Below are 26,481 nucleotides of genomic sequence, written 5' to 3'. Positions count from 1 at the left end.
AAATTTCATAAAGAAAACCAACCAGTCACCCGTTTAGGTATCAACCTCCATCGCCTCGCCGGCAGGCACCTCCGTTACGCTCACGTAGCGGCCAATCTCGTTCTTCTTGATGATCTTCTCGTTGAGCACGGCTGTGGTGCCCTTGGGGAAGGCGTAGCTCTTGAGCTTGGCGCTGCGCTCGTTGGGCTTGACGAAGCCGCGCTTCAGGGTGGTCTTGTCCTTTGTGATGATGGCAACGTCAACGTTGCTACCGGAGCCTAGGTCGTTGAAGATACCGGCCTGAATGGCGTCGCTGGCGAGCTTGACGGCCTCGTCCTCGGTCAACGAAGGCTTCCATTGGGTCTCAAAGACGGACATGGCGGCCAGGGAGCCGGAGCCCATGGTGACGTAGGGGAGCTTGTCGGTGGAGCCGTGAGCGTGGACGGTAAAGAGGTGAGTGCCCGTGGGGTCGACGCCGGCAACGACGAGGTAGGCGCCAATGTGGCCCTGATACTGGAAGAGGTGCTGCTTGAGCATGGTCATGCAGGTAACCACGCGGGGCTTGCGGCCTGTGGAGAGGGCGTGAAGCTCGAGGTTGGACGAAATGATTGCCGTGGTGAATTCTGTGTCGGCGGCAGTGCCGGCACCCGCACACCAGATCTGGGGGGCGATGTAGTGCAGCTTTTCGCAGTTCTTGTCGGCAACGATAGGGCCTGAAGTTGCTCTTGTATCGGCGGCGATCTAGGGGGTTAACCAATCAGCTTGTGTGCTGGTAGGAAGAGGCGGGTGGGTGGTAGAGGGTCCCTCGAGGCCGATGGGGGCGTGTGCGAGGAACCCCTCTCTCTGGTTGACGAAAGGAACGAGGGAGCTTGGGAGTGTACTGACCACTACACCGCCGTCAAATATGCATCCCACGATGGTGGTACCTGTGCTCGTCGCCTTGGGAAGTGGGACGCCTCGGGCGTGGAGGGCCGCATTGCGGTTGTAGTTCGAGAAATCGAAGCCAGGCATCGTTGCTGACTTGTCTGGGCACCCCGGACGCTATTCTCTGTGTATCGATATCGTCAAGTTCGTTGAGGTTTCGTATTCGTCAGTCGTCAGGTCGGCGGTGATGTCGGGCTCAAAGGAGAGGTCGTCTAGATGTAGGGATCGAGCGAGGTTGAAGGTGGATGTGGGAGAGGTAGAGCTGATGGATGACGAGGCTAAAAGCTGCCTTCGATGGTCGTTGCCGCTGTTTGGGGGGCAGGAGCTCGCTCATGCAAGGCACCCTGACATATCCAACGGAGCTGCCTGACCGGAGTTGATTGGTCAAGAAGTGCCCCGAATCTGGGCCAGTGGAGCTAGGTAGCCAGAGCTCAGCGCACGTGACTCAGAACTTTTGGAGACTGGAGGCAACTGGGGAACGGGCCAAGCACAGAGCTGCGAACCTGGAATTTTTAGGTAGACAATCGCCAGAAGAGTCCAGGCAAGCAAGAGCAGGAAGGTGCAACAATCTTTCAAGGCACATCTCAACCGTCGCCTCTGCCTTGTTACCAATTACACCGCGTACTCACGCGTGAAATCATTTAATCCTTCCGTTCTTCCAGTGTACGGCACTTCGGAAGCTCTATTGGAGCCTGCAAGCTTCTTTGCCTTGTATTTTTTTTTTCTTCTTGCCCCCTTCTCAGTTCCTCGGGTGCGACAGCAGCTGCAGCAACAATAGTAGCCCAACCCTCGCGGCTCCAGCAACCTACCACTACAGTGCCCCAGTCAACCGCAACGGGGAAAAAGAAAGAAAGTCCCGAGTAAAAGGCCATTATTAACAACGGGACCGCTCCAGCGAATGCGAAGGACCACCCTGACTTACAAGTCCTCCCTCCAGAAGCCGGTTACGTCGCAACAGTCATGTCCTTCAGCTTCGGAAACCAAGGAAACACAATGCCCGGGAGCACGGCTGGAGGCGGAGGACTGAATCAAGGCCCCGAGCTGGAGGTGATCCAGACCGAGGTGAGATCTGGACACCGACACCGTCGATGCCGCTGTCTTTTGAAAGTTCGAGGCTCACCATGTAAATCTATTCAGGCGCTTGGTTTCAAGTCGATTGCCGGCGACGCAAAACTCAGGCTTACATCCGCCTGGTCCCCGCCCCCCGCCGATACGGCTTCGCTCATGAGCATCGCCCCCCGCCGGGGACTTGTCGCCGCCGCAGGCCCCGATGGCATCACGATCGCCTCGACCGAATCGGTGCGAAAGGGCTTCGAGAGCGAGAAGGAGGGCGATGCCGACGTTCGCGCGTTCGAGCCCCAGGGCAAGCTGCCCATGCCTATGAGGGTGTCGCAGCTCGCCTTCACCGCCGACGAGAACTACCTGATCCTCTCTGCAGAGAGCGGGGGCGGGCTCGCCGTCTACGAGGTACAGACCCTGCTCCAGGGCGGCACGAAAGCTGCGTTCGAGCTTGCGACAAACGGCGAGACGCTAAGAGCCCTTATCCCGAACCCTACGATCGAGAAGGCAGAACTCTGTGCCATTGTGACGGATAACGGCAACCTGCACATTGCGAATCTGAAGGAAAGGCAAACCAGCACTTCGCTCAAGACGCAAGTGAGCTGTGTAAGCTGGAGTACGAAGGGAAAACAGCTGGTGGCAGGCTTGGCGGACGGCACTATCTTCCAGATGACACCCGAGGGTGAAGCAAAGGGCGAGATTCCGCGGCCGCCCAATGTGGCCAACGCTCACGGTAGGCCTCTGTGCTGTAGCATGTACTGTTATGGGCGACTAATTAGCCGCAGTCTCGTCACTGAGTTGGTTGGAAAACCACCTGTTTCTCGCTATTTACACATCAACTTCCGAGTCACCTCCCACTTCAGTCTATCACCTTGTCACAAGAAAGCTACCGTCGGACTTTACTTTCCAGAAACTGACCGACCCTGTCGACCCCTTTGGCGCCGAGAAAACTCCTCACCACACAATACTGAGACTGAAGGACTTCCCTCCGAACCTACAGGACCTCCTGATTGTGGCGTCTACCGCCTCGCCAGACATTGGCCTCCTAAGCAGGGCCAAATCGCCTCTGACAGCCGACCACCCAGTGGATACTGCCGGTGTCTTTACCACAACAGAATTGGCCGATGACTCAAAACGCGCTTCTCTTCCGATGAATGACAGCTTCGAGAACACCGTCCCTATCGGCGCTGCCCTTGACCTCTCGAGCAAAGACAAAGTTTATAAGCCCCTCCCCGCAGACGAGGAGATTGAGGACTCTCCTGGTCCGTTGCCAGGCCTCTGGGTACTGAACCACGAAGGCGTGTTAAGCTCATGGTGGATTGTGTACGAAGAATCAATCAGGCAAGGCACGACCTATCCTGGCATGGCCGCACTCGACACTTCTGCGCCTCCAGCAGCAGCGGCGTCAACGGCGGCACCGGTCGCGACGCCCGCACCAAGCAATTCAGCCTTCGGCGCTCCTTCGAGCACAACAGCTTTTGGCTCAACTTCTTCTTTGGGCTCGGCCCAAAAGCCATCACCCTTTAGCACCAGTGGGTCTAAGATACCCACATTTGGCGGTTCTTCAACGCTTGGTACGAAGGCCTCACCCTGGGGCAGTGCGACCAACGCGCCCGCGGCCTCTTCCGGCTCCACTTTCGGCAGTGGTGCTTTCGGTGGTAGCTCAGCGATCTCCGGCTCTGCGTTCGGTCAGCCTTCTGCACCGAAGTCAGCATTTGGCGGCGGCGGCACGTTTGGAAGCCCTTCCGCTTCTTCTTCAGGTCCTGCGTTCGGCCAACCTTCATCGATTGGCTTCGGCCAGTCGTCCACCCTCGGCCAAAAGTCGTCGCCATGGGCAACAGGAGGTACGTCTGGCTCGAATTCGGCTGCTTCGCCAGCGTTCGGTCAATCCAGCTTCGCCAGCCTCGGCAGTTCTGCGACCAAGAGCCCCTTTGGCGGTGCGTCTGGCTCGACTCCCAATGCTGCTCCTGCCTCTGGAGGCTTTGCCAGCTTCGCCACATCTGGCGGCTTTGCTTCGCTTGGTAACAAGACCAACGAGGGTGGAAGCGTGTTCGCAAGCAAGCCTTCGTCGAGCCCCTTTGGTTCGGGGGCTCTGCCATCCACGATATCAAAAGATACTGTGTTTCCCCCGCCAAGTTCGAGCGGCCCTGCAACCAGCAACCCATTCAGCCAGCCGTTCAAGCTGGGGACTACCTTCAAGGCTGACCCCTCTGCGACGGATGACGACGGGAAACCCTCCACCCCCGGTGCTAGTGGCTCGTCCCTCTTTGGCAGCAACTTCGGTTCGGCGCTCGGCGATGCCGAGAAGAAGACCCCTCCTAGGGATCAGGGAATGGACATCACGGAAGAGACGCCTAAAGCGAAGTCGATCTTCAGCCTTGGCGAGTCCACTACCCCTACGACAACTCCTGCGCCATCCAAATTCGGGTTTTCGTCAGCAACACCCTCAATATCGGCACCCAAGCCTGGCTTGTTTGGTTTCCCACCACAACCGGCGACTGGGGGGTTGTTTGGCTCCGCAAAAACCGCCGAAAAGACTCCTGACATCAAGGTTGAGTCTGAACACAAGCCTCTAGGCGATGCTCCTCTGCCCCCTGAATCCACGAGCAAGAACGAGTACCCTCTAGGCGAATCCTCCTCTTCCTCGGGCACAGGCAATGTTCCGTCAGATGGTGGAAGTAAGGCTTCCCCCAAGGCGGATAGCGCGCCTCTGCCTGCCGATTTCCTGTCGACGCCAAAAGCCACAACAACGAAGGAAACTGCATCTGCACCGCCGCCTCCCGATTTCCTCAATTCCCAAAAACGCACTTCTCCAGTCAACGAGGCGCCGCTCCCGCCAGACTTTCTCACACCCAAGCCCGGCAAGTCCGCGGAGTCAACCACGCCTTTCGAGGCGCTGCCATTGCCAGCGGATGACTTAGTGTCGTCCGCTGAGCCGGAGCCAGAGAATCTAAAGTCAACGGCACCGGCCACAGCTCCCGACTTCCTGAAGATGCCCAAGCAGTCTTTATCGTCAGCAACGTGGTCTTCTACGCCACAGAGCGTAACGCCTGCAGTCGATGACGCTCCATTGCCACCCGATTTCATGTCCAAGCCTAGAGAGCACGACCTGTCCACCATCCCGACCATCCCTGAGAGTGAACACGATAGTGATCTTCAAGAGGATGAGGATGAGGATGAGGATGAAGAGGAGAATGACGGGTCTGAAGGCAGTGGCGTTATGGTCTCCAAAGACCTTAGCCCATCCATGACGGCAATGACGCCCACAGCCGGCATGACCCCGCAGAGCTCATTCGGCGGTGTAAGCAGCAGCACCTACTCTATTCCGCGCACCGAGGAGGAGAGGCCGCGAGCATCACTGTTTGGTGATCTCAGCCGTAACGCTCCTATGTTCCCTCGGCCTTCGCAAACCAGCCCTCGTTCTCCCAGCCCCGTCCGGGGTGGCGCTGTGCCGGGGCGCATGCTGCGTCAGGAGTCCGCTCGCTCAGTTAGTGCCCCGGGCATGGCATCGCAGATACTTGCAGCCCAGAAGAAGCAGCCATCGCAGATAGGCTCGTCGATCATTGGCAACAAGCCTGTTGAAGACCATTTCATCTCGCAGCAGAGGCTTGCGCGCCAGAAACGTCAGGCTGAAGAGACTAAGACGCTGGAAGACGAGGAGGACGACGAGATCCAGAAGATCCTTGCGTCCAAGATCGAGCCTTCGCTGAAGCTGGACGACTTCATCGCGCACTCTAATGTGGTGCCGTCGGCCAAGGAGACTATCCCGGCCCAGGTTGAAGCTGTGTATCGTGACATCAACTCCATGATCGATACCCTCGGTCTAAACGCCCGCTCTCTCGCCAGCTTCCTCATGGGACATGACATTGGTTTCAAGGCCGGTGGCCGACGCAAAGAAGACCTTGAGGACCCCGAGAGCTGGGTCCTTTCCGAGATCGATGAGCTCAGGGAAGTCATTGACAGATCGTTGGCCCAAGAGCTCGAGGGTGGACGTGTTCACGATGTTGAGGAGAAGCTTGAGGCTTGTAACGAGCTTGCCCGTGAGATGTCTCGTCTCCGCTCGAAGCAAGATGATCTGAGGAAGATCATCATGGTCAAGGCGGATCCAGAGCAGGCAGACCTCAGCCGTACACTGCCTCTCAGTACCGAACAAGCAAGCCAGCAAAATGAGTTGCGCCGCGAGTATGCCAACTTTACGAAGCTGCTTGCCGAGGCCGAGGAGGCGTTGACAATTATGAAAACGAGAATTGCTGCCGCAAGCAGTGCGTCTGGCAAGGGTAAATCCAACATGCCCACCGTCGAGGCCGTTCTGCGGACCATCAGCAAGATGACGAGCATGGTGGAGAAGCGATCCGGTGACATTGACGTCCTGGAGAACCAGATGCGCAAGCTCCGGTTCTCTTCCGTCAATAGCCGAGAGGGCTCCCCGATGGTGACGCCTCAGAGAAATAGCCGCTCAGTCATGTTCTCGCCCGAACGATCGGCCTTGGCATCGCCCGGAACCCTGCGTAACTCTTTCGTATCATCTGTGGCGTCGTACGGCGGCCGTGGCACGCCGCCCCGCAAGAAGTTGAGCGGGTTCAGTCAGGAGGAGAAGTCAGATCTGATGGCGAAACGGGCCAGGCGCCAGGCTGTGCTGAACAAACTGAAGGGCAACGTTGAGCGGACGGGCGTGAGCGTGTGGGCTTTGGAGGATATGGAGTGAGGGTGTTGCTCGGGGGTGTGAAGCAACCAACTTTGGGATTAACGAAGAAATGGGCAAGGATATCTTGAAGCGTAGGTAGTGTATATCATAATGTACAATCAAAAGAGCACTTGAACTCTGGATATTTGTCGGTCGATTTCCTCCACGTGCGTTGCATTACATTTAGGACACTTTGGCATCATCCGAGAGCAATAGGCGTCGATGTGGTCTTTATGGTCTACATGCTTCTTTCTCCAGTAATTCGTCAAGTAACAAGCTGAAAAACTTGTGAGGGGCTGGCCGACCGAGTCGGTACACCTTTCGTTTGACCTGGACCAGATTACCCGTTCCGCGAGCGATATGATGAATGATAGTTAATTACGTCGGAGAACAATTGCGACATAAAGTCTATAGAATGTCGGTCATGTTGACTGCTTTTGTATTACCCTGGTGATCTTTGAGGTTCTGTTACATATCTACGTGGCCTAGCACGTTCTCATTCATCGCTGTACACTACTAATTTGTGCTTCCATTGACCTTTGGCCAGATCATTTTCTAGCTTAACGATCCGCCTCGGAATAACTCATCAATAACTGAAACCTCATCCCAAATGGGATCGGTGTTGAGTATCCAACCAACGTTCCCATCAAAACCACCTGTCGAGCCTTGTTTGTTGGCAACAAAAGAGCTGTCATCGACACCGATCTTACGGATTAAAGGTCCTGCCCTGATCGAGATGCGAGTGACGAGGTGTAATTCGGAATGCGTTGCCGTTCCCTTGACAACAGTGACGTGAAGGGGACTCTTTGGACCGGTATAGCCGTTTCTAAACAGCCGTCATAAGTCTTTTTTCTGCGCCAATGGTTTCGGTCTTCTAGCTGGGACATGCGTTACCTGGAGTGCTGCCCGATAGGTTATCTGATGTTGTTCGTTCTCGGGAAACGGGTACCGAAGCCTCGATGAACTGGTTGACGACGTCGTTCATGGACACTTCCTGCAGGTCACGAATCCTGCCCTCATCAGGTCTCCAACATGAACGCAGTGCCGAGTCACTTCTCAAACGATTAAGATGAATGCATCGCCTTCTTGCTTGACAGAACCTTAGAAAGCTTGCCGCCACCTCGTGGAACAAGCTACAGACATGAGGTGTCTGGACGGGGCTTTCCGGTGAAGGCATTGTACCAGACAGCATATCACCAGTTCTTCTTAAGCTTACGATGTACTCTTTCAAAGAGGTCCTTCTGTGGATCTTGGGTGATTCTGTCAGGGGGGTGAAGCTGTCCGATGTTGTAGGTGCGTAGCCTTGTATGCCGTCTTTGGTCTTCCAGGGCTCCGAAGACCCTGTCACAGCTTGGACAAAAACGCGGTTGCATGTGTTTCTGCTTGGATGCTGCTTCACGTCCCTGATTCCGCTTGACTGAAACTGGAGACACTTGTGATGCTTGCGTTCGTCCTCCTTGTAAAAGGGACAGGTCAAGCTAAGCCTACTCCCATTCTTGTCGTTTAGTGTTTCCGACTTTTTGTCTCCTGCTCCCTCACGCATATCTTGAATCATCACGATTGTGTTCTTGATTTGTTACGTTGTCGCGCCGATCGCCTCTTTTGAGGCTTTGCGGCGAGGTCTATTGTTGTCTGATGTCTCTCTGCTTCCCGGATCGTGATCTGGCCCATGTGTTAGGTAAGAAGTGATTACTTCCTACGGGCATCTCAATGAGCGTTTCGATACCTAATGTGCGACGATTGCTGTCGTCTGGGACCATATCCTTACAGGCTCTGGCGCGTACTGTGATGTCTAAGCCTGTGCGTATCGTCGGGTCAGGAAGTTTGCTCTCGCAAAGAACTTCTTCAGCGACGAGGATGATAGGAGATCTTCTCAAAGCCCAACGAGGGGCGTCAGCGATAGCGATGCGACCATGCACTCCATTACCGGGGCCGGCTGAGCCGGCTGAGCCGGCGTTGGCGTGTAAGGCCTACACTCAATAACTGACATAGCCGAGAATCGCCGAGATCTTCGCACTTCCAGTATACTCCCAGCCGGTGTTCGCGATGCATCAAGGCGACTTCATTGGTTTACAGCTCTGTCTTCGGCCGATGCAACGAGTATAGGGGTTGGTAACTGGCAACAACGACAACGAAGCCTCAAATCCGATGGACGAAGCTTCTGCAGTTGTTGACGAAGTTAGTCACAAGCCGCCAGTGTTGCGTTAGATACAGGTTCGCGTCTGCTCCCACTTGCTTCACCTCGACGACATGTTTATACGTGAGGATTATCCACGGAACGAAAGTCCACGGGAAGGAGGTCCACGGAGAAAAAGTGATCCTTAAGGTTGTGACTGCACATACAACCAGGCCCACGACTGGAACGTCGCGAAGAAAAGAAGCGCCGACGGCGAGGAAGAATATCTACGATGGGAGGATGGATGGTACAGGGCAAGGAAGAGGATCCACGGTAGGAGGAGACACCACGATAGATATACCCTCAAGTAGGGAAAATATCCAGAAAGCAGTGATTAATTCTAACGTGGAAAACCTTAATTCGAGCTGCTTTCGTTTGTGTGTTCAGGGAACGGTGCCCAGCTACGGCACTGATTCGAGGGCGCCTGCGTGGCGTCCGGCCCCGAGGCTATGGGGACGAGGAAGCCCAGGGTAGGAGCACGATGGTGGATTTATAGCTTGCCTCGGAGACCTGGTAATAGGATGTGTTGAGCTGACCAGGTGCGAGCTCGCAGCTTTGCGTAGGGTTCATCTGCAAATTGCTGCCTCGCAGCCGGGAGGACGCCGGGAAGAGAGTGGGTGAGCAGCCTGGTTATGGGAGCCACAATTTACTTCCACCGAATCCTGTTGACATAGAGAAGTGAAAATATGCAGCAGAGGCGTGCTAGGATCACGGCCGTGCTCACCTATCCAAATCTCCAAGCCAAAGAGTATTTCACATTATCCAACGACGACTGGCGTACAAACACATGTCCCGTTTACCATCCGTGGATGCACCGACCAATCTAAACCATGCCCGACGACATCGCGTTTGCTTTTGTTCCCAACCAAACGCCTGCAATAACCCCAAAAAGGGGGGGAAAAGGTGGGTAAAAGAAGGAAAGCCCAATCTCCATTACACAATATTGTAAACCCTCTTCGCAATCAGGTAGCATCCCATGCCGAATGCCAAGAGGCCTGCCGTGATGGCCCAGAACCATTTCAAGTCGCCCTCGTACTCCTGGCCGGGCACCCATACGTTCATACCCCACAAACCAGTGATAATGTTCATGGGCAGCACGATGGTACCCAGCACAGTTAGCTTGCCGAGAACATCGGCCGTCTGCTCCTGTCGCTCGTTCATGCGGATATTGATCTGCGCGAGGTAGTTGCCATGAGACCGGGCAAGAATCCTATAGAGCCGAGGTTAGGTCGACGCCGAGTGCTGGGTAGTTGAAGAAAAGAAAACCTACTTTTCGTAGTGACTGAGGTTGGACGTCATGGTCACAATATGATCCTGAATATCGCCCAGATACAGTCCGATATCTGACCTCGGGGCAACCTCCCAGCGCTCGTTGCACCGTTTCGCAAAGCCCTTGATGACATCTGCCTTGTTGCCGAGCAAACGATACAGACTCATGACACGTTTGCGGCAGTCGCCCACTCGCCGAAGCATGTCGCCTTCGGATCCAACCGATGTTCCTGCGTTGCTTGCCTTCTCGTCAAACACGTCGTTCTTGGTGTTGCCACTCGTCGAGTGAAGCCTCAAGATTTCGTCATCAATGTCATCGACTTCGTCTTCAATGTTTTGGATTAATGGCACAAACACGTCCGTGATGTCGTCGATGATGGCATACGAGATCCAGTCCGAGTTGACAATCAGGTAGTCCTTGAGCTGACGGATACGGCGGCGCACGTTGGCGGGATGCGGTGTCATAGAGAAGTGGAAGCTGATGACGCCCTCGCGGAAGACGATGACATACATGTTGACGGGCTCGAGGTAGTCTTCACTGTTCTGGTCCTGATCGAAAGATCGGTAGTTGACGAAGTAGTAGTGGCGGAACAACTCCACCTTCTCCCGCGCCTCCTGAACCATGATGTCCTCGGCGGTAAGCGGGTGAATGCCGAAAGCCTTGGATAGCACCTTCATCTCTGCCTCGGTTGGGGAGAGCACATCGAGCCACCACACTGGCCGTTCGCCATACCTGGGTGTCTTGACGAGCAACTCGGGCGTCTGTGTGGTCTGGTTGCCCACAACCGGAGATCGGACTCCAGTGGGCGTTCGGTGGACTGATCCAGCACGAGAGCTGCCTCCTGAGGTCTTGTCTGGGGATTTGACACCGTCTCGTCTCTCACTCTCCGTTTGAGTGTTTGCCAGGGATGGCTGCCGAGTTGGAGCTCGAGAATCTCCATTCAGCCCAGTGTGAGAGTGGTGCGTGGATAGGGGCGCCAAACCGGCCTCCTCTTCACTGTCTTCGCTCTCGTCATCGGAAAGAACGCGTGGGTCTGGAATGAACAGCTCCTGAAAGTTGCCACCAGGCTGCACGAGCTCCGATATAGTCTGGCTGTGAATGGTGCTCTGGAACTCCTCGTTGAAGTAAGTAAAGCGATATGGCGCATCTTCCTCGGCACGATACCATTCTCGGGTAATTGGCCGTAGACGACCGTTGATGAGCTGAGGCTCGGTAATACGCTTCACGCGCCTCTCGTCGCTGCGCCCCTCCTTTTCAAACCGGCTCCACTCTTCGAGAATAGCGAGATCTGGCCAACGGCGACGGCGGCGCCTCGGACGTTGCTTGGCCGTAGGGTCCTGCGAATGCCCTTCCTCGTCGCCGATTTCGGAGATGCCGCTCGGGAAACAAACGTCCTCTTGAGCAGTCAATGCGATGGTGTTTCTCCGTGCCAGATCAGGCGATGAATCATTACGGCCATCGCGTTCCGAATGGGAGCCAACGCTGCCCCGACGACTGCTGCGCGGCGAGGCGTGGATATCAATCTCGTCGTCGTGGATCATGACGTCCCCAAAGCTCAGGTTCAATGGATCAGATGGTCGGAAGGTCGGTGACCCGGGCATTGACGGGGGGTAGTTAACGTTGTAACTGTCATTTTGGAAAGGTGTCGCGAGCTTCGTCCTGGAGGACCTGCTGGACCCGCGTCGGCTCGCTCGCTGGCGAGGGTCGCTCGAGCCATAACTGGGAAACATCGGCGCAGTCGAAGAGCGCTGAATGGACCTGGACAGCAAAGGTGCGCCCTCATCCCACGATCCGTCATCGTCCTCCCCACTGTCGCCAACGTAGGCATTGCGTAGCCTGCTACCCGTTTGAGGCGTCGCCGTCGAGGCCGGGAAGGGCGCAGAGGCATTCATGACGGACGGTCTTCGAGGCCGGAGTGGTTGCTGTTCTCTGGTTTATAACGTGAGCATGTCTCCGGTCTGTATGGATACCCTTGAATAGGTCAACTTACCGATGATCCAAAAGCGCCTCACTCTCGATGCTCGTGTTGCTCAGATTGGTGCGCTGACGGTAGAAGTCCTCGCGCTCAGGTGCGGGATCGGGGGCTTCGTCGTGCGACTCCTCGGGCAAGACGGCGAAAGATTTACGGCGGTTGCGCTTCTTCTTGGCCCCCCCTCGGTGATTCTTGCGCCGACGTGGCTGTTGGTGCTGTCCGTTTGGATCAGTCCGGTCTGCATTGCTTGAGGGTGTTGCCGGTGGCGGTGGTGTTGCCGAGCTCGAGCCTGGGTTCATGGATGGTCTTCGGGGCGTCGACGCCTGCAAATGGGCGGCCATGGGTTGGAATGGACTGCCAGACATGATGGCGACAATGTGTCACACCAAGATGTTTGAAGAGTGTGAGATAGTGGAGGTGCCTGTAGGTCGGCGTCGAGACTCGAGTAGACTGACACCAGACCAGGGAATTAGTCGTGGGCCGACCTCCCTGGGAGGTTGGGTGGCGACGGGGGTTGCTGAAGCCACGTGAAGAACAGAACGACTGCGGGCAAGCTGGGGGTGGATTTCCGCTGATTTTTTGTGTTTTTGAGTGGACCGGAAGGATGGAAGCTCGACTGGTAAACAGAGACAGACGGCCCTGCAGGGACTGGGACCGGAGATTGTGTAGGTAGGTATTTTGCAATGGTTGGAAGGTGCAGAGGGGCCGCTAAAGAAATTCGAAAGACTCAGGAAATACAATCCAGTCCAACAGCTGGCGGTATGATAGGACTATCAAACAAGGCAATGCGGCGCAATCATTGCGTGCTGGAGTCCTGAGAGATAAAAGTCTGCCGATCGGGTTGGAATTGGAGAGTGGAAGATAAAGTTGATGCATCCATCCGTTGCTCTCGGTGATGTCAGTGGAAGGTGGAACAACCCAGCAAGTCTAATCACTGGGCTAAGCTGCTTTGAGCACGCACGCACACTGAGACCCCGCCCCTGATGCTTCGGTTTCTTCCATTGGCCTCCGTTGATCGTTGGGAGATCCGAGAGCAGCTCCTCAGAGCTCAGACTCCAATTCCATCAGGCGCCGAAGCTCTGGGCTCTGGGTCAAGTGTGAGGTGAGCCACAGTTACCAAACCCACAGTGGATTTCGAGCGTTGCTCATCGCACCAGACGGGCACCTCCCTCTAGGGTGACAGGTGTCGCGCAGCGTGGGTACGCAGTTTTCTCCAGGCGTTCTCGACTGACCACGCTCTTCCTTGAACGCATGACGCTGGCCAGGCGCCCACTCCACATGCCTTCTTCAGGCTGTCGCAAGTCCCGGGTCCCGGAGCTTAGCCCGGGTGACCGCTCATCCTCACCGCCCCTCAAGGCCCATCGCTTCCGGCAGGTGGGCACACGACCTTCAAATCTGGGGAAACCTTTTGGAACCGCTGTCTGGGCGCCGATTATCCCACCCCATCGATTGGATCAGGTGAGTATGGTACCTGAGCAGCCGACACCTCCTATCCCGACCTGGGTAGGTAGCTTGGAACTGGCTACGTTCAAGAACAGGAGGGTTCCCATAGATAGCACCGACAGAGTCTGTCTGAGCTACGTAAACAAGTACAAACACAAAAATGTGCAAAGTAGTAACAACAATAATGACAAGGTTAGAAGTTGTCCGGAGTGACTACCTTCGGGCTGGCATGTCATACAAAATTGATGCAGAAGCAGCGGTTGCAGCCGGAGCTAGGTTCATGACAGATCAAGACTGACTTTCCATGTTTCTGCCGGGTAGGACCAAGTAGGTGAGGAGAGTTAAGGGCAAAGCCAACTGCCTCAATCTTTAGAAAGCGGTCTATGCTACGATACAGCACGTCAAAGGTCTGAGACCTCCAACGAGTGCATGCCATTTAACTAAGTAACATGCCACTCCACGGGACGGAACCTTTTTCTTCCGTTCCCTCTTGCGTGTAATTCATCATGATGCATATGCTCTCTCGCTGCGCGGGTCTAGCACTTGGACAGCACCGCAACCCCATGCGGCCAGTCGTATAACTCAGAGATGAAGGCGGCCAGGATACACAAAGAAGCAGTTGGATTGCTCATCACATCGTTACCTGGGTAGGCGCTGAAAACACTGGATAGTACTAGATGAAGCTTTGTCCGCCAGAAGCTTCTTCCCACTTTGGGGCTTGAAGCCTCTATCGCCACGTGCTACAAGACTCCTTGCTGTTTACCAGGTTGTTTTATGCCATGATTTATTCAAATGAGCGCCTTGTATGGACAGCAGGCATACCTAAACTTTTGAACAATACATATATATATATATATATATATATATATACCTGTCTCCATGCCGCGCCCGGATATCAAATGCCAATTTTTCGTACAAAGAAGCGCGTCGTGCGTCGACCGCTGTCATCTCTATGCCACCCCATGCTTTTTGGACCCTCATTACGAGCCTCACTCGAAGTTCCACAACTTCGTCACTAGATTGTCCTGGAACCCAGACTCTGGGTCGTTCGGGAGGAACACCTTCTTGGGAATCTGGAACTCGAGAACGGGAGGCTTCCGGACCTGCTTGCTCATTTCGGCCTCGAGCAACTAGGGAATCGTCAGCAAATTGATACCGTCTTTCGTTGGTCACGAATTTTCACTTACACTGCCGTATGAGTGATCAAGGAAGTCCTCGATGTTGTAGGACTGCTTGGTAAACTGCTCCGACATGATCTTGGCAATCGTCGCTACGTTGGGGTGGTAGTGCGACTGCAGCTGCACGATCTCCCAAAGACAACTATCAATGGCGTGCGTCTCCGCCGGATCAGCCTCGTCGGCCACAAACGGGTCATCGACGCCCTGCTTCTCCATGAGCGCCTTGGCCTCCGGGTCTCTCGTCTCCCTGTGGATCATGAACGTGCAGAGTGGGTGCCTCTTGAGAATGTTGTACATCCAAGGTACTACAAAGACGATGGCACTCGGGGGAGCGTTCAAGCTCAAACGTGCCAGTCTTTTAATAAAACTTGCCACCAGCACCGCTGGCAAATGAGTCGAAGACAGGAATGTGTCCATCAGCCGGAAGAACCTAGAGCGGTGCTTCGAATGCAGGATCTCGCTGTCTAGAAGGGAGTAAAGCTTTGTGTAGAACGACGGGTAATCGAGGTTGCGCTCTTTGATAAGGTAGAAGACACCTGACAGAGCAAGTAGCGAAATCGAACCGCCCGCATCGTACGAGTCTGTGAGGAAGTCGGCCAGCAACTCCGGCCGGATGAACCAGGGTGCAATCTCGTTAGACATGACGTCCAGCACCTGCTTCCGCTGCTCTCTTGTCGCTGCAAGCTTGAGTACCGCGAGCCAGGCGTCCTGGCCTTGCTTCTTGTGTTGGTGAAGGGAGTTGACGTTATGCGACTTCTTCTTCGGCTTCTCGACATAGAAGTTACCCAGTTCTGTTGGTACGTCGCCGATGTTTGAGAGCAACTCAAAAGCATCATCAAAAAGCTCGTCGTGCGGTAGAGAGCCAGGCGTCTCAGTCAGAGACCTGTACCGTGTCAGTTTACACGAGCTGAAGACATGTCCCCTCCCACACTTACTTGATAGCCTTCAAAGTGAAAAAGCGAATGTCGTCGTATTGAGTCAAATACTTCTCTACAAACTCGGCGCGCGCATCATCGCTGTCCGAGCCCAGAAGACCCGCAACGATCTGCTCGAGAAAGTTTTGAGGGAAGATGTACTCTTCCTTCTCATAGAGGTGCTGGGCTTCGGCCTTGAGACACCGCAAGGCTAGCGTCAGCATTGTCGGCGCCAGATTCTCCTCGGCAAGAAGAGAGACAAGCACACTCTTGTACTCAAAATATCGTTCCTTGAGCCACTGCACAACGACCGCTTCCTTCTCTGGCAGACCCTTCCTGGGGACGAGAGCTCCTGCGGAGAGGAGTCTCACAAAGACCCTGCATAGGGCCACACAAGCCAGGGTCGCCGCCTCGGGTTCATCTTCGTGGGTACTCGTAGTTTGGATCAGTTTTGAAATGTTGTTGTAGTGCTTTTTGGACTCAAGAATCTCATTCTCGAGCAACAAAATCTCAGCCTGAGGGTCGTTGCTCTCATCACCGCTGCTCTCCGCTTCAGACTCCGATTCCGATTTGACGCGCTTCTTCGATTTCTCCTTATTAGGAATTCTCTTCCTCTTCAGGCCATCGCCCGAAATTTTGGCGGTCATTTTGGGCGAATTTTCTTTCAGAGTCGCTGGTGTCGATATCAATCGTGAAGACCAATCTCAAATTTATAGCGGGTCCCGGCGCGATTGGAAATTTTCGAGGAACAGGTAGGTAATGGACTGCCTCCGGGGGGTTCCACTGAGAAGACTACCTACCAAAACGCTACGCCGCAGCCATGGGACAAAAGCGCCGAAGACTTCCGCCTCATCACGTGACTGTCATAACGTAACCGAGTTAGCGCCAATTACCTACTGGCTCAATCGAAGGTTTTGTCAAACCTCACCTCGCAAGCTCCGACCTCAAGTCCTTAATACCACACCCCAGATCATCTCACAATGGCGTCCCGCTTGGCTAGAAGCGCCGTCGGTACGTCCAGACCTTTTCTCCGGACCCTTGACGTGTCAATTGGCACCCCCGAACGACGGCGATGACGACGAAAACTTCGGAACATGGTGGCTAACACGCAGTCCCCTCTTCTCCCTCGAACAGGCGCGAACCTCCTCCGGCCGACCCTGGCTCGCCGCACTCTGCCCGCCATCTCGGCTTCGATTGCCGGCGCCCGTAACGCCTCCAACGTCCCCGCCGAGGATCCCAAGAAGAAGGCCCAGTCCATCGTCGACGCCCTGCCCGGCAACTCGCTTCTCTCCAAGACCGCCATCCTTTCCTCCTCCGCCGCCCTCAGCGTTTACGCCATCAGCAACGAGTACTATGTTGTCAACGAGGAGACCGTCGTCGCCTTCTGCCTGCTTGCCGTCTGGGGCGGCCTGATCAAGTACGGAGGCCCGGCGTACAGCGAGTGGGCACAGGGACAGGCCGACAAGATCAAGGGCATCCTCAACTCGGCCCGCGCCGACCACACCCAGGCTGTCAAGGGCCGCATTGAGGACGTCCAGCAGATGTCCGGCGTCGTCGACATCACCAAGTCCCTCTTCGCCGTTTCCAAGGTACGAATCATGTTGCGATGGATTGCCACTCGAGAGGCAGTTTACAGCATTCCTCGGACGGACGGAAGGAAGGATGGGCGCTCTAGCACGAGTGGACAGAATGGTCGTTATCAGAAGAGCGGAAACAGCTAACGAGTTTCACCAAACAGGAAACTGCTCAGCTTGAGGCTCAGGCTTACGAGCACCAGCAGAAGACTGCCCTGGCTGCGGAGGCCAAGGCCGTCCTGGACTCTTGGGTCCGCTATGAGGGCCAGGTCAAGGCCCGCCAGCAGAAGGAGCTCGCCGAGAGCATCATTGCCAAGGTCACCAAGGAGCTTGAGAACCCCAAGGTCCTTCAGCAGATTCTCCAGCAGAGCGTTGCCGATGTTGAGAGTACGTACTACCCTTTCGACTATAGGCTCCGTCATCGGAGTCTACCACAGCAATTTTAACTGACACTTTGCCCGCAACAGAGATCGTCTCCTCCAAGGCCCAATAGATTCCCACTCACCGTAGAGTCTGACAGCGAGAAGATCTTTTCCTTTGTCCAAGGGGATCCTGTTCCCCTTGCGTGTCAATAAACACCCTGTGCATTAGCCAAATTCAAGAACTTGAGAGAAGACCGCCTGTACCGCTGCTGTTACGTGTGGCGTAAGTGTTTAATTAGGAGAACTGTTCATCCGGCAATCGACTCACCATCATCGACGCCGGCTGCAAGTTTGACCATGACTGTATTAAGCATAGGATGTTTTCATTCTATTCTGCTATTTGAGGTTGTCCAACATCTGGTATGGGCATGTTGAATGCCAAGGCCATCTCGTTTGTCATTTTCCGCTCTACATGGCACCCACCTCCGCTCGCAAATCCGACTACTCCGATATTCTCCGCCGAGCATAGCAACGCCCCTTGAGAACGCACTCAAACCCACGTGTGCGTCCACGCTCCCATTGACGGCTTCACAAACCGATTGATCCTAGCTGCAACTTCATCAAGATACTCCAATGCATATTGTCAACTGGTGCGGCTCGAAAATGTGTATCAATCTCAGACTTGCCTACCCAGACAGAGCCAAAGAATTTACCTATTCACCTCATACTGACAAGCCTGGACGCCCCCTCCCCTTCAGAATTGCTCTCAAGCGATCCCAAAGCTCATGAGCAAGGTCTTGCGAAAGGAAGAGTTTGCTGGATACTCCCGCGAAAGAATCGCATTCGTTACAATAATAAAATAAGAAAAACCATTCCGTTCAGCAAAAAGGGTGCGATCGGAAGAAACTCGAATGAACTCTCACTAGACACGCAACCATTATCCGCTGCGCGCCTTAGTAGATAGGTCGCGGCTCCTCCCACCTCGAATGCACGCCAATCTTGCTCTCCGGCGTCCCAGGGGTATTCTCCGTCTTGATATCCGCTGCAGGGTCCGAACGACGTCCACTCTTGCGCCTTCTAGCGCTGTCTCCAGCGATAGGTCCGATCCACTCCCATGCACGACCAACCTCGCCGCTGCGTCCCTCTCTTTGACTGGTCCGAACATTACTGTTTTGCTCGACGACAGCCTTGACTCGGGTCCAGATACGATCTCGCTCGCTGAGAGAATGCACCGACCGCAGAACGTCATCGCGGAGATTGGGTAAGAATAGCCAAGGGTCGTCGATATCCTCTTCGCCGAGCTCCTTTTGCGTTGCAAGTCTGGACAGCACAAGGTCAACAAGCGCGGGGACCTGCGCCGCGGTTGCCTTGTGCGACCTGTACTTGCGTCGAATGTAAAAGTAGACCGAGATCAGGAGCATCAAAGATCCAATTGAGAGTCGATGTCTTGCCAGCCCGAGCTTGACTGAACGCTTGATGGCGCAGCCGATCGGAAGCCGAGCGAGAGAGGAGGACGAGAGGTAGGCGTCTGAAATTGAGGTGGAATTGGCCTTTCTACTTCGGGCACAACCGATCTGGTTAGTACACTGGTCAGAATTGGCGTTGACGTTACGGATATACGGGACAAACGGGAAATCCAAAAGCAAAACAGGGTGGTTGATGACTTACGGTACCGCTTCCACTTCCTCTCGGCCCTTGACATCTCCGATAGCGGCAACCCAAAGGTCGTCAAACTCCTGCTTATTCATTTTCTTGCTTCGCTTGGCGCTGATGGCGGCCTTCAACTCTTCTTCATCGATGGAAGGGGTATCTGGCGCCGAACTAGCCTCAGTGGCAGAGTCACCGCACTCAAACTGTGCACGCCTCTCACGCAGCTCTTCGATAGCTTTGTCGGCCACCGCTTTCACTCTTCTGACCTTCTCTCCGTCCGGCTCGCATGTTGGAGGAAGGGGCACTAGGCCGCCAAAAGACAGCGGGTGCGGCTTGAGAAGAAAGTCAGGCTCGCAACGGACGGAATAGTCAGCGTAGCAGTATGCATGCTGTGGGCAAGGCTCGCACTGGGGTTCGACGAGATGTACAGCCCAGTCGGGAACTGGAACGTCGGCAGGGATGATTTGTGTAGCAGGCCGACCGAGTCCACAATAGCCGACAGCAATCTTCTCTTGTCGATACCATGCGCCATAGGCTCCGAAAAGTGCGACAGCAAGAGCCCATAGGGGCTTGGAGAGACTGCGTCTCTGACGAGAAGGCTCTGCGCGACGCGGCGCAATCGCTCTTTCGCCGCTCGCGGCCATTTCCTGTTCCATCTCGAACTGCGCATCAGGAGTAAATTCTTCCCCAGCCTCAACCTCGTAAGACTGCAAGTCCGGAACCTCCTCGCGGAGCAACTCGTTGATAGGAACTTCGAACGCGTGAGACTTCTTCGATGATTTCGGTCGATCTTCAGCGTAATGACCGTCCGTCGGTCGTCGAACACCGTCTTCTTGTCTGCTCCTGACAGTATCTATGCCGGTGGTCTTCCTTCGCCCTGTTGGGCTGGCAATGAACTGCGCTGCAGGGCTACCACTCTGAAAAGGGTTCTCTGACGAGAAGTATTGAGACTCCCTTCGATTAAAAAAATCCTCTTCCGATTCTTCTTGCTTGACCTTGGGAATCCTGGGAGTGGCAGCGCGCTTGCGAATAGACTTGGGCGGCTCCGGCTCGTGATTTGGCTCTGTGTATTGCTCGACTTCGGGTTCAAGCTCAGGCTCTGGTATTTGTGTCTTTGGAATCCGCACCGTCCTCTTCGTGGATCTCACTGACGGCGGCGCCTCTTGCCCGTAATCCTCACTCTTGATCCTGGGGGTAGCCTTGCGTGGCGATTTCGACCTGGTCGCTCTAGGTGTAGGTGGGGCAAGCTCATAGTCGTCGAAAGAGTCGATATCTTGGGCGCTTCCCGCGTCGACAATGCCCCTGCTCGATCTCTTGGCCCTGGCTTGCTTCGCCAGTATCTTCTTTGCTTGGGGGACGACTTCGTCTTCAAAAAGTTGCAGGAGTTGGGGCTTCTTTGCTGTGGCGGGATACTGGATATCGTGGGCAACCAGGATGGATCGCAGCCGGGGCACCGTCAGCGACTTGGAGTCAAACCCCGGCTGGAGATACTCATAGTCGTCCATATTGTATTTTGGAGTCCAGCAACGTTGGGAAAAGTGCAAGAATAAGGTGCAAAAAAAAAAAAAAAGAAAAGACGTTGCGCTCAGAGAAAGACTGCCCTGCGATGATATAGGTGCGGCTGAGACACTATGCGGCAGTGATGTCAAGGGGAGCTCAAGGCAACCTTTGTACTCTGCGCCGTGAAACCTTGGTGTTGGACGCAAGGAATCGGCTAGCGCAAGCGCAAAGATACTATCACACAGAGCAATCGGCCACGATTTCTGCGGCCTTGACAGGTACGCACCAGGTCAGAGCGATGGGGTGTAAGACGCAAGTTTGTGCGATGGATGCGACCTGTGGACAGATCTTGATAAAATGATGAAATCAAATCGAAGCCCACTGACGCAGCTGCCCTCTACTCTGGGTGCTGTGGCAACAGGTCATGCGGGAAAAAACACTACCTTGTGTGGGTCGACAACTGCTGTTGGTCCGTTGGAACAGGGGTTTCTTTCCAAGATTACAAGGGGGGATGGACTTATTACGCACAGAGCAAGATAGAGCTTGTAGCCCAAGCCACATTACTAATCGGCTATCCACTGGGCAGGGATCACGAAGCAGGGATGTCCCAAAGATCTGTGGCTGAGATGTGGCGACTTTTTTCTCTTCGAGCTAGCTTGGCTAGAGCTTGTCGGGCATCTCGAGTGACCATTTCATATGATCAAGATCCTGTCCAACTCTCCAGAGCTCTCCACCTGACAGCTTGTACACAATGGTGGCTCCTCGGACTCTTTTGGCCAGGAACCGTTTCGTCTGCCGAACCTGCACTCGCAAGTTCCAGATTCAGGCTCGCCGGTCCTATGCGAGCGCGAGCGCAACATCCCCGGCCGCGGAACTAGATATCTATGATGTCGTCTGCGTGGGAGGCGGACCAGCTGGTCTCAGCCTTCTCACCGCACTCCGTAAGGCCTAATTGACACCCCTAGGCCGCTGGAGCCGCACTGAACTCTCACAGGATCCAACCCGGTAACATCCCGCCTCAGGGTAGCTCTCGTCGAAGCCCAAGACTTGTCCAAGTTACGGACTTGGAACCTCCCATCCGGCCAGTTTTCGAACCGGTGCAGCTCTCTCACTCCCACCTCGGCCCAATACTTGAACACGATCGGGGCATGGCGCCACATCAAGCGCGAGCGCATTCAAGACTACAACGAAATGCAGGTGTGGGATGGTGTCAGCGGCGCAAGGATTGAGTTCGACTGGCCAGCTGGCACTTCGGCGGGGAAGACGATCGCATATATGTGCGAGAACCTCAATCTGACCTCGGGCCTCCTCAGTCGCCTCGAAGAGCTCGGTGGTGTCTCGGTATTCGACGGAGCAAAGGTCGAGAACATCAACTTTGGAGAAGAGACGGAAGGTTTGGATCTCACGCAATGGCCTGTCATCCACCTGTCCGGAGGGAAGCAGCTGCATGCAAGACTTTTGGTCGGGGCGGACGGCGCCAACAGTCCTGTTCGCACGTTCGCCGGCATCAAGGCGCAAGGCTGGGACTATGGCAGGCACGGTGTTGTAGCAACGCTTCAGATGGATGGTGAGGGGTGGGGTGGGGAGCACAACAAAATCGCGTATCAACGCTTCTTGCCCACAGGCCCTGTGGCCATGCTACCGCTCCCCGGCAGCTACTCTACGCTGGTGTGGTCCACGACCCCTAGCAACGCCTCGCTCCTGAAGAGCCTTTCACCAAAGGACTTCGTCGCCATGGTTAATGCCGCCTTCCGGCTAAGCCCAGTTGACCTCGAATTCATGCACAAGCAGCAAACTGGACAGTCGGAGGAGTTCGCTTGGAGGTTAGAGCACACCTCATTCGACCATCGGGCGATTCCTCAGCAGGTTATTGGGGTTCAAGAGGGCACTGTTGCCTCGTTTCCCCTCAAGATGCGCCATGCAGACACATACACTGCTGAGCGTATTGCGCTCGTTGGCGACGCGGCGCACACCATCCACCCCCTTGCCGGTCAAGGTCTGAACCAGGGCCAAGGTGATATCCAGAGCCTGGTCAAGACCATCGAAAAGGCCGTCTCCACCGGACAGGACTTGGGGTCAACGCTTTCTCTCGAAGCATACAACGCAGAGAGATACGTCGCCAACCATATCGTACTAGGCGTCTGCGATAAGCTTCACAAGCTCTACTCCGTCGATAGCGGCCCTCTGGTGCCATTACGGTCCCTTGGCCTGAGCGCGGTGAATGCTTTGGGCCCTTTGAAAAGGTTTTTCATGGACCAGGCTTCAACCACCGGCGCGAAGCTCTTCTAATGATGTACACTATGATATGTTTGACTAGTCTCATGTACGCTATCTAAACGCCACAAAAGTGTCGTTGGTGTGATCAGCCGTGCAATTTTTTACCTGTAGTTCTACTGTAATATATCAGAAATGCAGATCACTTCATCCTCGGCCAGTCAGGCAACTGAACATGTATGGTAGCCATTTTTGCGTTCCGTAGGGTCTGCAAGGGTCTTCTAGAAAAGAGTACAATGCGGTATAAACGTGGGCGCTGTCTCTTCATTCTACAAGTACACAAAAAGAAAGAGATTCCTCAAAGTCATTTTGAATTCCATCTTCTGACGCACTACGCACCCTTAACGATCAACCTCACCTAGGATAATGTTAGCTAGTTGTTTTCTGCTCTATGGTACGTGTCGGAACTTACCAAAAACCAAATCCATCGTACCGATAACCGCCACAGCATCAGCAAGCATATGGCCCTTCGACACATGGTCGAAGCCAGCCAAATGAGCAAAACCAGGCGCTCTGATGTGAACACGGTAGGGCCTCTCGCTGCCGTCACTGACAACGAAGACACCCATCTCACCCTTGGGGGCCTCGATGGCAGAGTATGTCTCACCAGGGGGGACAGTGTAGCCCTTGGTGTAGAGGAGGAAGTGGTGGATGAGAGCTTCCATGTTCTCCTTCATGGCGGCACGGGGAGGGGGCGAGATCTTGTAGTCCTCGACGCGGACAGGGCCAGCAGGCATCTTGTTCAGGCACTGGTGGATGATGCGCAGAGACTGTCTGAACTCCTCCATACGGCACAAGTATCGGTCGTAGCAGTCACCGCGGACACCGACGGGGACGTCAAACTCGACCTGGTCGTAGGCGTCATAGGGCTGGCTCTTGCGGATATCCCAGGGGACACCAGAACCACGGAGCATGACGCCAGTGAACGATAAGTTCAGAGCCTCGGCGGCAGACACCACACCAACGCCCTGGAGACGCTGGATCCAGATGCGGTTGTCCGTAAGCATCTCCTCGGTCTCGTCAATACGGTCGCCAAACTGAGTGGCCCACTGGTAGATGTCATCGAGCAGACCGACGGGGATATCCTGGTGGACACCACCGGGACGGACATAAGCGGCGTGGAGACGAGCACCGGAAACACGCTCGTAGAATTCCTAGAGCACAGTGTTTAGCTGAGATTAAGAACCTCCCCTCTCTGCGATTGTTCAACTTACCATAAGCTTTTCACGCTCCTCGAAACCCCAGAGGAAAGGCGTCAGGGCACCAACGTCCATAGCGTGCGACAGAACGGACATGAGGTGGTTCAAGATACGGGTAATCTCGCCGAAGAGGGTTCGAATCCACTTCGCGCGCTCGGGAATTTCGACATTGAGAAGTTTCTCAACAGCCAGTGCGAAGCATTGCTCGTTGGTCATCATGGAAACGTAGTCGAGGCGGTCGAAGTAGGGCAGGGCCTGGAGGTAGGTCTTGTACTCGCAGAGCTTCTCGGTACCGCGGTGAAGGAGACCGACGTGGGGATCGGCTCGGATGATCTCTTCACCATTGAGCTCTAGGATCAGTCGCAACACGCCGTGGGCAGCAGGATGCTGGGGACCAAAGTTGACAGTGTAATGGCGGATCTTTCGGTCCTCAACGGACTCCTCGGCCTTGGAGAAGACGTCCTGGTCCTTCGGTGGCGTCAGGCTGTAGTGGTCCTCAGCGCGAGAGAAATCGGCAGAGGTAGGAGTGAGTCTCGTGCCCTGGTATTCGGAGGAAGCATCGGCGTATCGACGCAGGCATGTTGTCGAGAACGGGCGGGCGGCGAAGGAGGTAGCTGCGGCCGGGCGCAGACATAACCTCTTGGCGCTGTGGCCAGCGAGTCGGTAGAGGCCTGACATCGCGATCGTAGAGTGTGGAGACGGCTTCGAAAGAGGTCAAGGAGATATGCTGCCTCCAATTGAGCCTCCTTGTTATGCCAATGGCTAATGGCCGGCTAGGATGGATGGAGGGGATTCGCCTTCGAAAGTGTGTAGTGTGGCCGTCATGTCCCGAAAGCTCGAATGCATCGATTCAAAATGGGGCTTCGCTGATTGGCTCTGGCGGAGCGAGGTTTTGCCGCAGCCCTTGGCTGCGTACTGTGCACACTGTACTAAGCACGGTCCACGCCATATGACATGGATGCATGCTGCCTGGGTTGAGTGAGAGCCTTTGCACCGCGCTCAAGTTGTGGTATCAAACGAGGTGAGCGGAATAGTCAGCCTCATTCTTGCTGGTGCACAGCGCATCTGTTCTGAGCTATTGGTCCATACGAAAACCGTCGCCACAGATGCAGCTCCCCCCCATGGCTTTGATTGACCGATCGAGAAGCTGATTCAAAGCTGCAGATAGCATCACGTTACTCTCACCGTTGAACGTTGGCGGGCCCAGAACTCCCCCAGGAGTCTTCAAAGATGCCATGGCCGTTCAGCTCTTCCAGCCCAGGAGGATCGCCTACACCCACCAGAACAGAAGATGGCTCTCGGTCTAAGTCTACATCATGGAACGACCTCCTTCCAAAGCCTGATCCTCCCCTACAGGCCGCGAAAGAGTGGGCTCCAGTGTTCCTGACGTCGGTCGCATCACTGGCAGCCTTTATCTTCTACCAGTCTCGCTTGCGGAGGTTTCCCACCGCAGGTTATATCCAGCCCAACTTGTTCAGGAAGCGGACTTTGCTAGGCCGGGTCACTAGTGTGGGAGATGGTGATAACTTCCACCTTTACCATACACCGGGAGGGAGACTAGCAGGCTGGGACTGGCTAAGGAAGGTTCCCACCACGAAAGCTTCACTGAAGGGGAAGACTGTAAATATCCCAAACTCGGATTTGAAACCCGGCACTGATGATGGTATTAGATACCAATACGTATGGCCGGGATTGACGCCCCTGAAGGTGCCCATTTCGGCCGGCCGGGCCAGCCAGGGGCCGGGGAAGCTTTGCAATGGCTCAGGAACTACATCCTCAACAAACGCGTATGGGTTCGCCTCCACAGGCGTGATCAGTACGACCGTGTCGTTGCGACGGTGCACGTCAGACGGTTTCTCTACAAGAAAGACGTCGGCCTGGAAATGTTGAAGCTTGGCTTGGCAACGACCTATGAAGCGAAGTCGGGGGTCGAGTGGGGAGGGGCCGAAGAAGCGTACAGGGCAGCAGAGGCCAAAGCCAAGATGAAGAAGTTGGGGATTTGGAACGGGAAAGCGAGCCACTTTGAAAGCCCTAGGGCCTACAAGACAAGAACCAATGAGGCAGAAGGCAAAAAGTCTAGTTGGCTCTCTGGCTGGCTATGAAAATGTCCAACGAGCCGCACTTTTGCCAATCAGACAGTAGCTGATCATGGGAAAACAGACCCTTAAGTCAAAGCTATTTGCACCGGTGGAGAAGAGACCATGAGATGTCACTGAGGACTGATAATAATTGAAACTTCAAGGATGGGGTCAATGAGATCATTAGGGCGGTATCAATAATTGCATATGTACATATGCCTTCTTTCCATGATGCTGTTGCTGAT

The 26,481-nt window shown here is 54.9% G+C and overlaps 10 protein-coding genes across 10 annotated transcripts; 4 read left to right on the top strand and 6 right to left on the bottom strand.

The window, feature by feature from the left end:
• CDEST_02628 (Putative peptidase T1A, proteasome beta-subunit, proteasome, subunit alpha/beta) lies at nucleotides 1-1,201 on the bottom strand. Its single transcript, XM_062918787.1, has 2 exons — nucleotides 865-1,201; nucleotides 1-720 (listed from the first exon to the last, which is right to left on the bottom strand). Exons 1-2 carry the CDS (start codon nucleotides 988-990, stop codon nucleotides 34-36), a joined length of 813 nt encoding a protein of 270 aa, XP_062774838.1. The 5' UTR covers nucleotides 991-1,201; the 3' UTR covers nucleotides 1-33.
• A 221-nt stretch (nucleotides 1,202-1,422) lies between these two features.
• On the top strand, nucleotides 1,423-6,870 carry CDEST_02627 (Putative nuclear pore complex protein). Its single transcript, XM_062918786.1, has 2 exons — nucleotides 1,423-2,695; nucleotides 2,748-6,870. Exons 1-2 carry the CDS (start codon nucleotides 1,864-1,866, stop codon nucleotides 6,665-6,667), a joined length of 4,752 nt encoding a protein of 1,583 aa, XP_062774837.1. The 5' UTR covers nucleotides 1,423-1,863; the 3' UTR covers nucleotides 6,668-6,870.
• A 331-nt stretch (nucleotides 6,871-7,201) lies between these two features.
• On the bottom strand, nucleotides 7,202-8,201 carry CDEST_02626 (uncharacterized protein; the record flags this gene model as incomplete). The annotated part of the gene is made up of 2 exons (XM_062918785.1): nucleotides 7,202-7,368; nucleotides 7,541-8,201. The coding sequence occupies 2 exons, from the start codon at nucleotides 8,199-8,201 to the stop codon at nucleotides 7,202-7,204; spliced, it is 828 nt and encodes a 275-aa protein (XP_062774836.1).
• Nucleotides 8,202-9,390: 1,189 nt separating this feature from the next.
• Nucleotides 9,391-12,915, bottom strand: CDEST_02625 (Putative Mg2+ transporter protein, CorA-like/Zinc transport protein ZntB). Its single transcript, XM_062918784.1, has 3 exons — nucleotides 12,083-12,915; nucleotides 10,093-12,021; nucleotides 9,391-10,032 (listed from the first exon to the last, which is right to left on the bottom strand). The coding sequence occupies exons 1-3, from the start codon at nucleotides 12,427-12,429 to the stop codon at nucleotides 9,756-9,758; spliced, it is 2,553 nt and encodes an 850-aa protein (XP_062774835.1). The 5' UTR covers nucleotides 12,430-12,915; the 3' UTR covers nucleotides 9,391-9,755.
• Nucleotides 12,916-14,242: 1,327 nt separating this feature from the next.
• CDEST_02624 (Putative nucleolar complex protein) lies at nucleotides 14,243-16,337 on the bottom strand. The gene is made up of 3 exons (XM_062918783.1): nucleotides 15,621-16,337; nucleotides 14,695-15,568; nucleotides 14,243-14,637 (listed from the first exon to the last, which is right to left on the bottom strand). The coding sequence occupies exons 1-3, from the start codon at nucleotides 16,244-16,246 to the stop codon at nucleotides 14,497-14,499; spliced, it is 1,641 nt and encodes a 546-aa protein (XP_062774834.1). The 5' UTR covers nucleotides 16,247-16,337; the 3' UTR covers nucleotides 14,243-14,496.
• A 147-nt stretch (nucleotides 16,338-16,484) lies between these two features.
• Nucleotides 16,485-17,894, top strand: CDEST_02623 (Putative ATP synthase, F0 complex, subunit B/MI25). The gene is made up of 4 exons (XM_062918782.1): nucleotides 16,485-16,610; nucleotides 16,734-17,188; nucleotides 17,338-17,560; nucleotides 17,641-17,894. Exons 1-4 carry the CDS (start codon nucleotides 16,580-16,582, stop codon nucleotides 17,664-17,666), a joined length of 735 nt encoding a protein of 244 aa, XP_062774833.1. The 5' UTR covers nucleotides 16,485-16,579; the 3' UTR covers nucleotides 17,667-17,894.
• A 594-nt stretch (nucleotides 17,895-18,488) lies between these two features.
• CDEST_02622 (Putative LEM/LEM-like domain superfamily, HeH/LEM domain, MAN1, winged-helix) lies at nucleotides 18,489-20,690 on the bottom strand (the record flags this gene model as incomplete). Its single annotated transcript, XM_062918781.1, has 2 exons — nucleotides 18,489-19,089; nucleotides 19,204-20,690. The coding sequence occupies 2 exons, from the start codon at nucleotides 20,688-20,690 to the stop codon at nucleotides 18,489-18,491; spliced, it is 2,088 nt and encodes a 695-aa protein (XP_062774832.1).
• Nucleotides 20,691-21,372: 682 nt separating this feature from the next.
• On the top strand, nucleotides 21,373-23,089 carry CDEST_02621 (Putative FAD-binding domain, ubiquinone biosynthesis hydroxylase UbiH/COQ6). Its single transcript, XM_062918780.1, has 2 exons — nucleotides 21,373-21,626; nucleotides 21,680-23,089. The coding sequence occupies exons 1-2, from the start codon at nucleotides 21,437-21,439 to the stop codon at nucleotides 22,972-22,974; spliced, it is 1,485 nt and encodes a 494-aa protein (XP_062774831.1). The 5' UTR covers nucleotides 21,373-21,436; the 3' UTR covers nucleotides 22,975-23,089.
• Nucleotide 23,090: 1 nt separating this feature from the next.
• On the bottom strand, nucleotides 23,091-24,976 carry CDEST_02620 (Putative NADH-quinone oxidoreductase, subunit D, NADH:ubiquinone oxidoreductase, 49kDa subunit). Its single transcript, XM_062918779.1, has 3 exons — nucleotides 24,174-24,976; nucleotides 23,372-24,113; nucleotides 23,091-23,317 (listed from the first exon to the last, which is right to left on the bottom strand). The coding sequence occupies exons 1-3, from the start codon at nucleotides 24,834-24,836 to the stop codon at nucleotides 23,301-23,303; spliced, it is 1,422 nt and encodes a 473-aa protein (XP_062774830.1). The 5' UTR covers nucleotides 24,837-24,976; the 3' UTR covers nucleotides 23,091-23,300.
• A 150-nt stretch (nucleotides 24,977-25,126) lies between these two features.
• CDEST_02619 (Putative staphylococcal nuclease (SNase-like), SNase-like, superfamily) lies at nucleotides 25,127-26,441 on the top strand. The gene is made up of 3 exons (XM_062918778.1): nucleotides 25,127-25,179; nucleotides 25,323-25,778; nucleotides 25,829-26,441. Exons 2-3 carry the CDS (start codon nucleotides 25,389-25,391, stop codon nucleotides 26,258-26,260), a joined length of 822 nt encoding a protein of 273 aa, XP_062774829.1. The 5' UTR covers nucleotides 25,127-25,179; nucleotides 25,323-25,388; the 3' UTR covers nucleotides 26,261-26,441.
• Nucleotides 26,442-26,481: the final 40 nt, after the last annotated feature.

This window comes from Colletotrichum destructivum, chromosome 2, assembly GCF_034447905.1.
Source record: "Colletotrichum destructivum chromosome 2, complete sequence".
Taxonomy (NCBI): domain Eukaryota; kingdom Fungi; phylum Ascomycota; class Sordariomycetes; order Glomerellales; family Glomerellaceae; genus Colletotrichum; species Colletotrichum destructivum.
The sequence above is the reverse complement of the archived record's forward strand: the minus strand, read 5'-3'. Positions and strand labels throughout refer to the sequence as shown.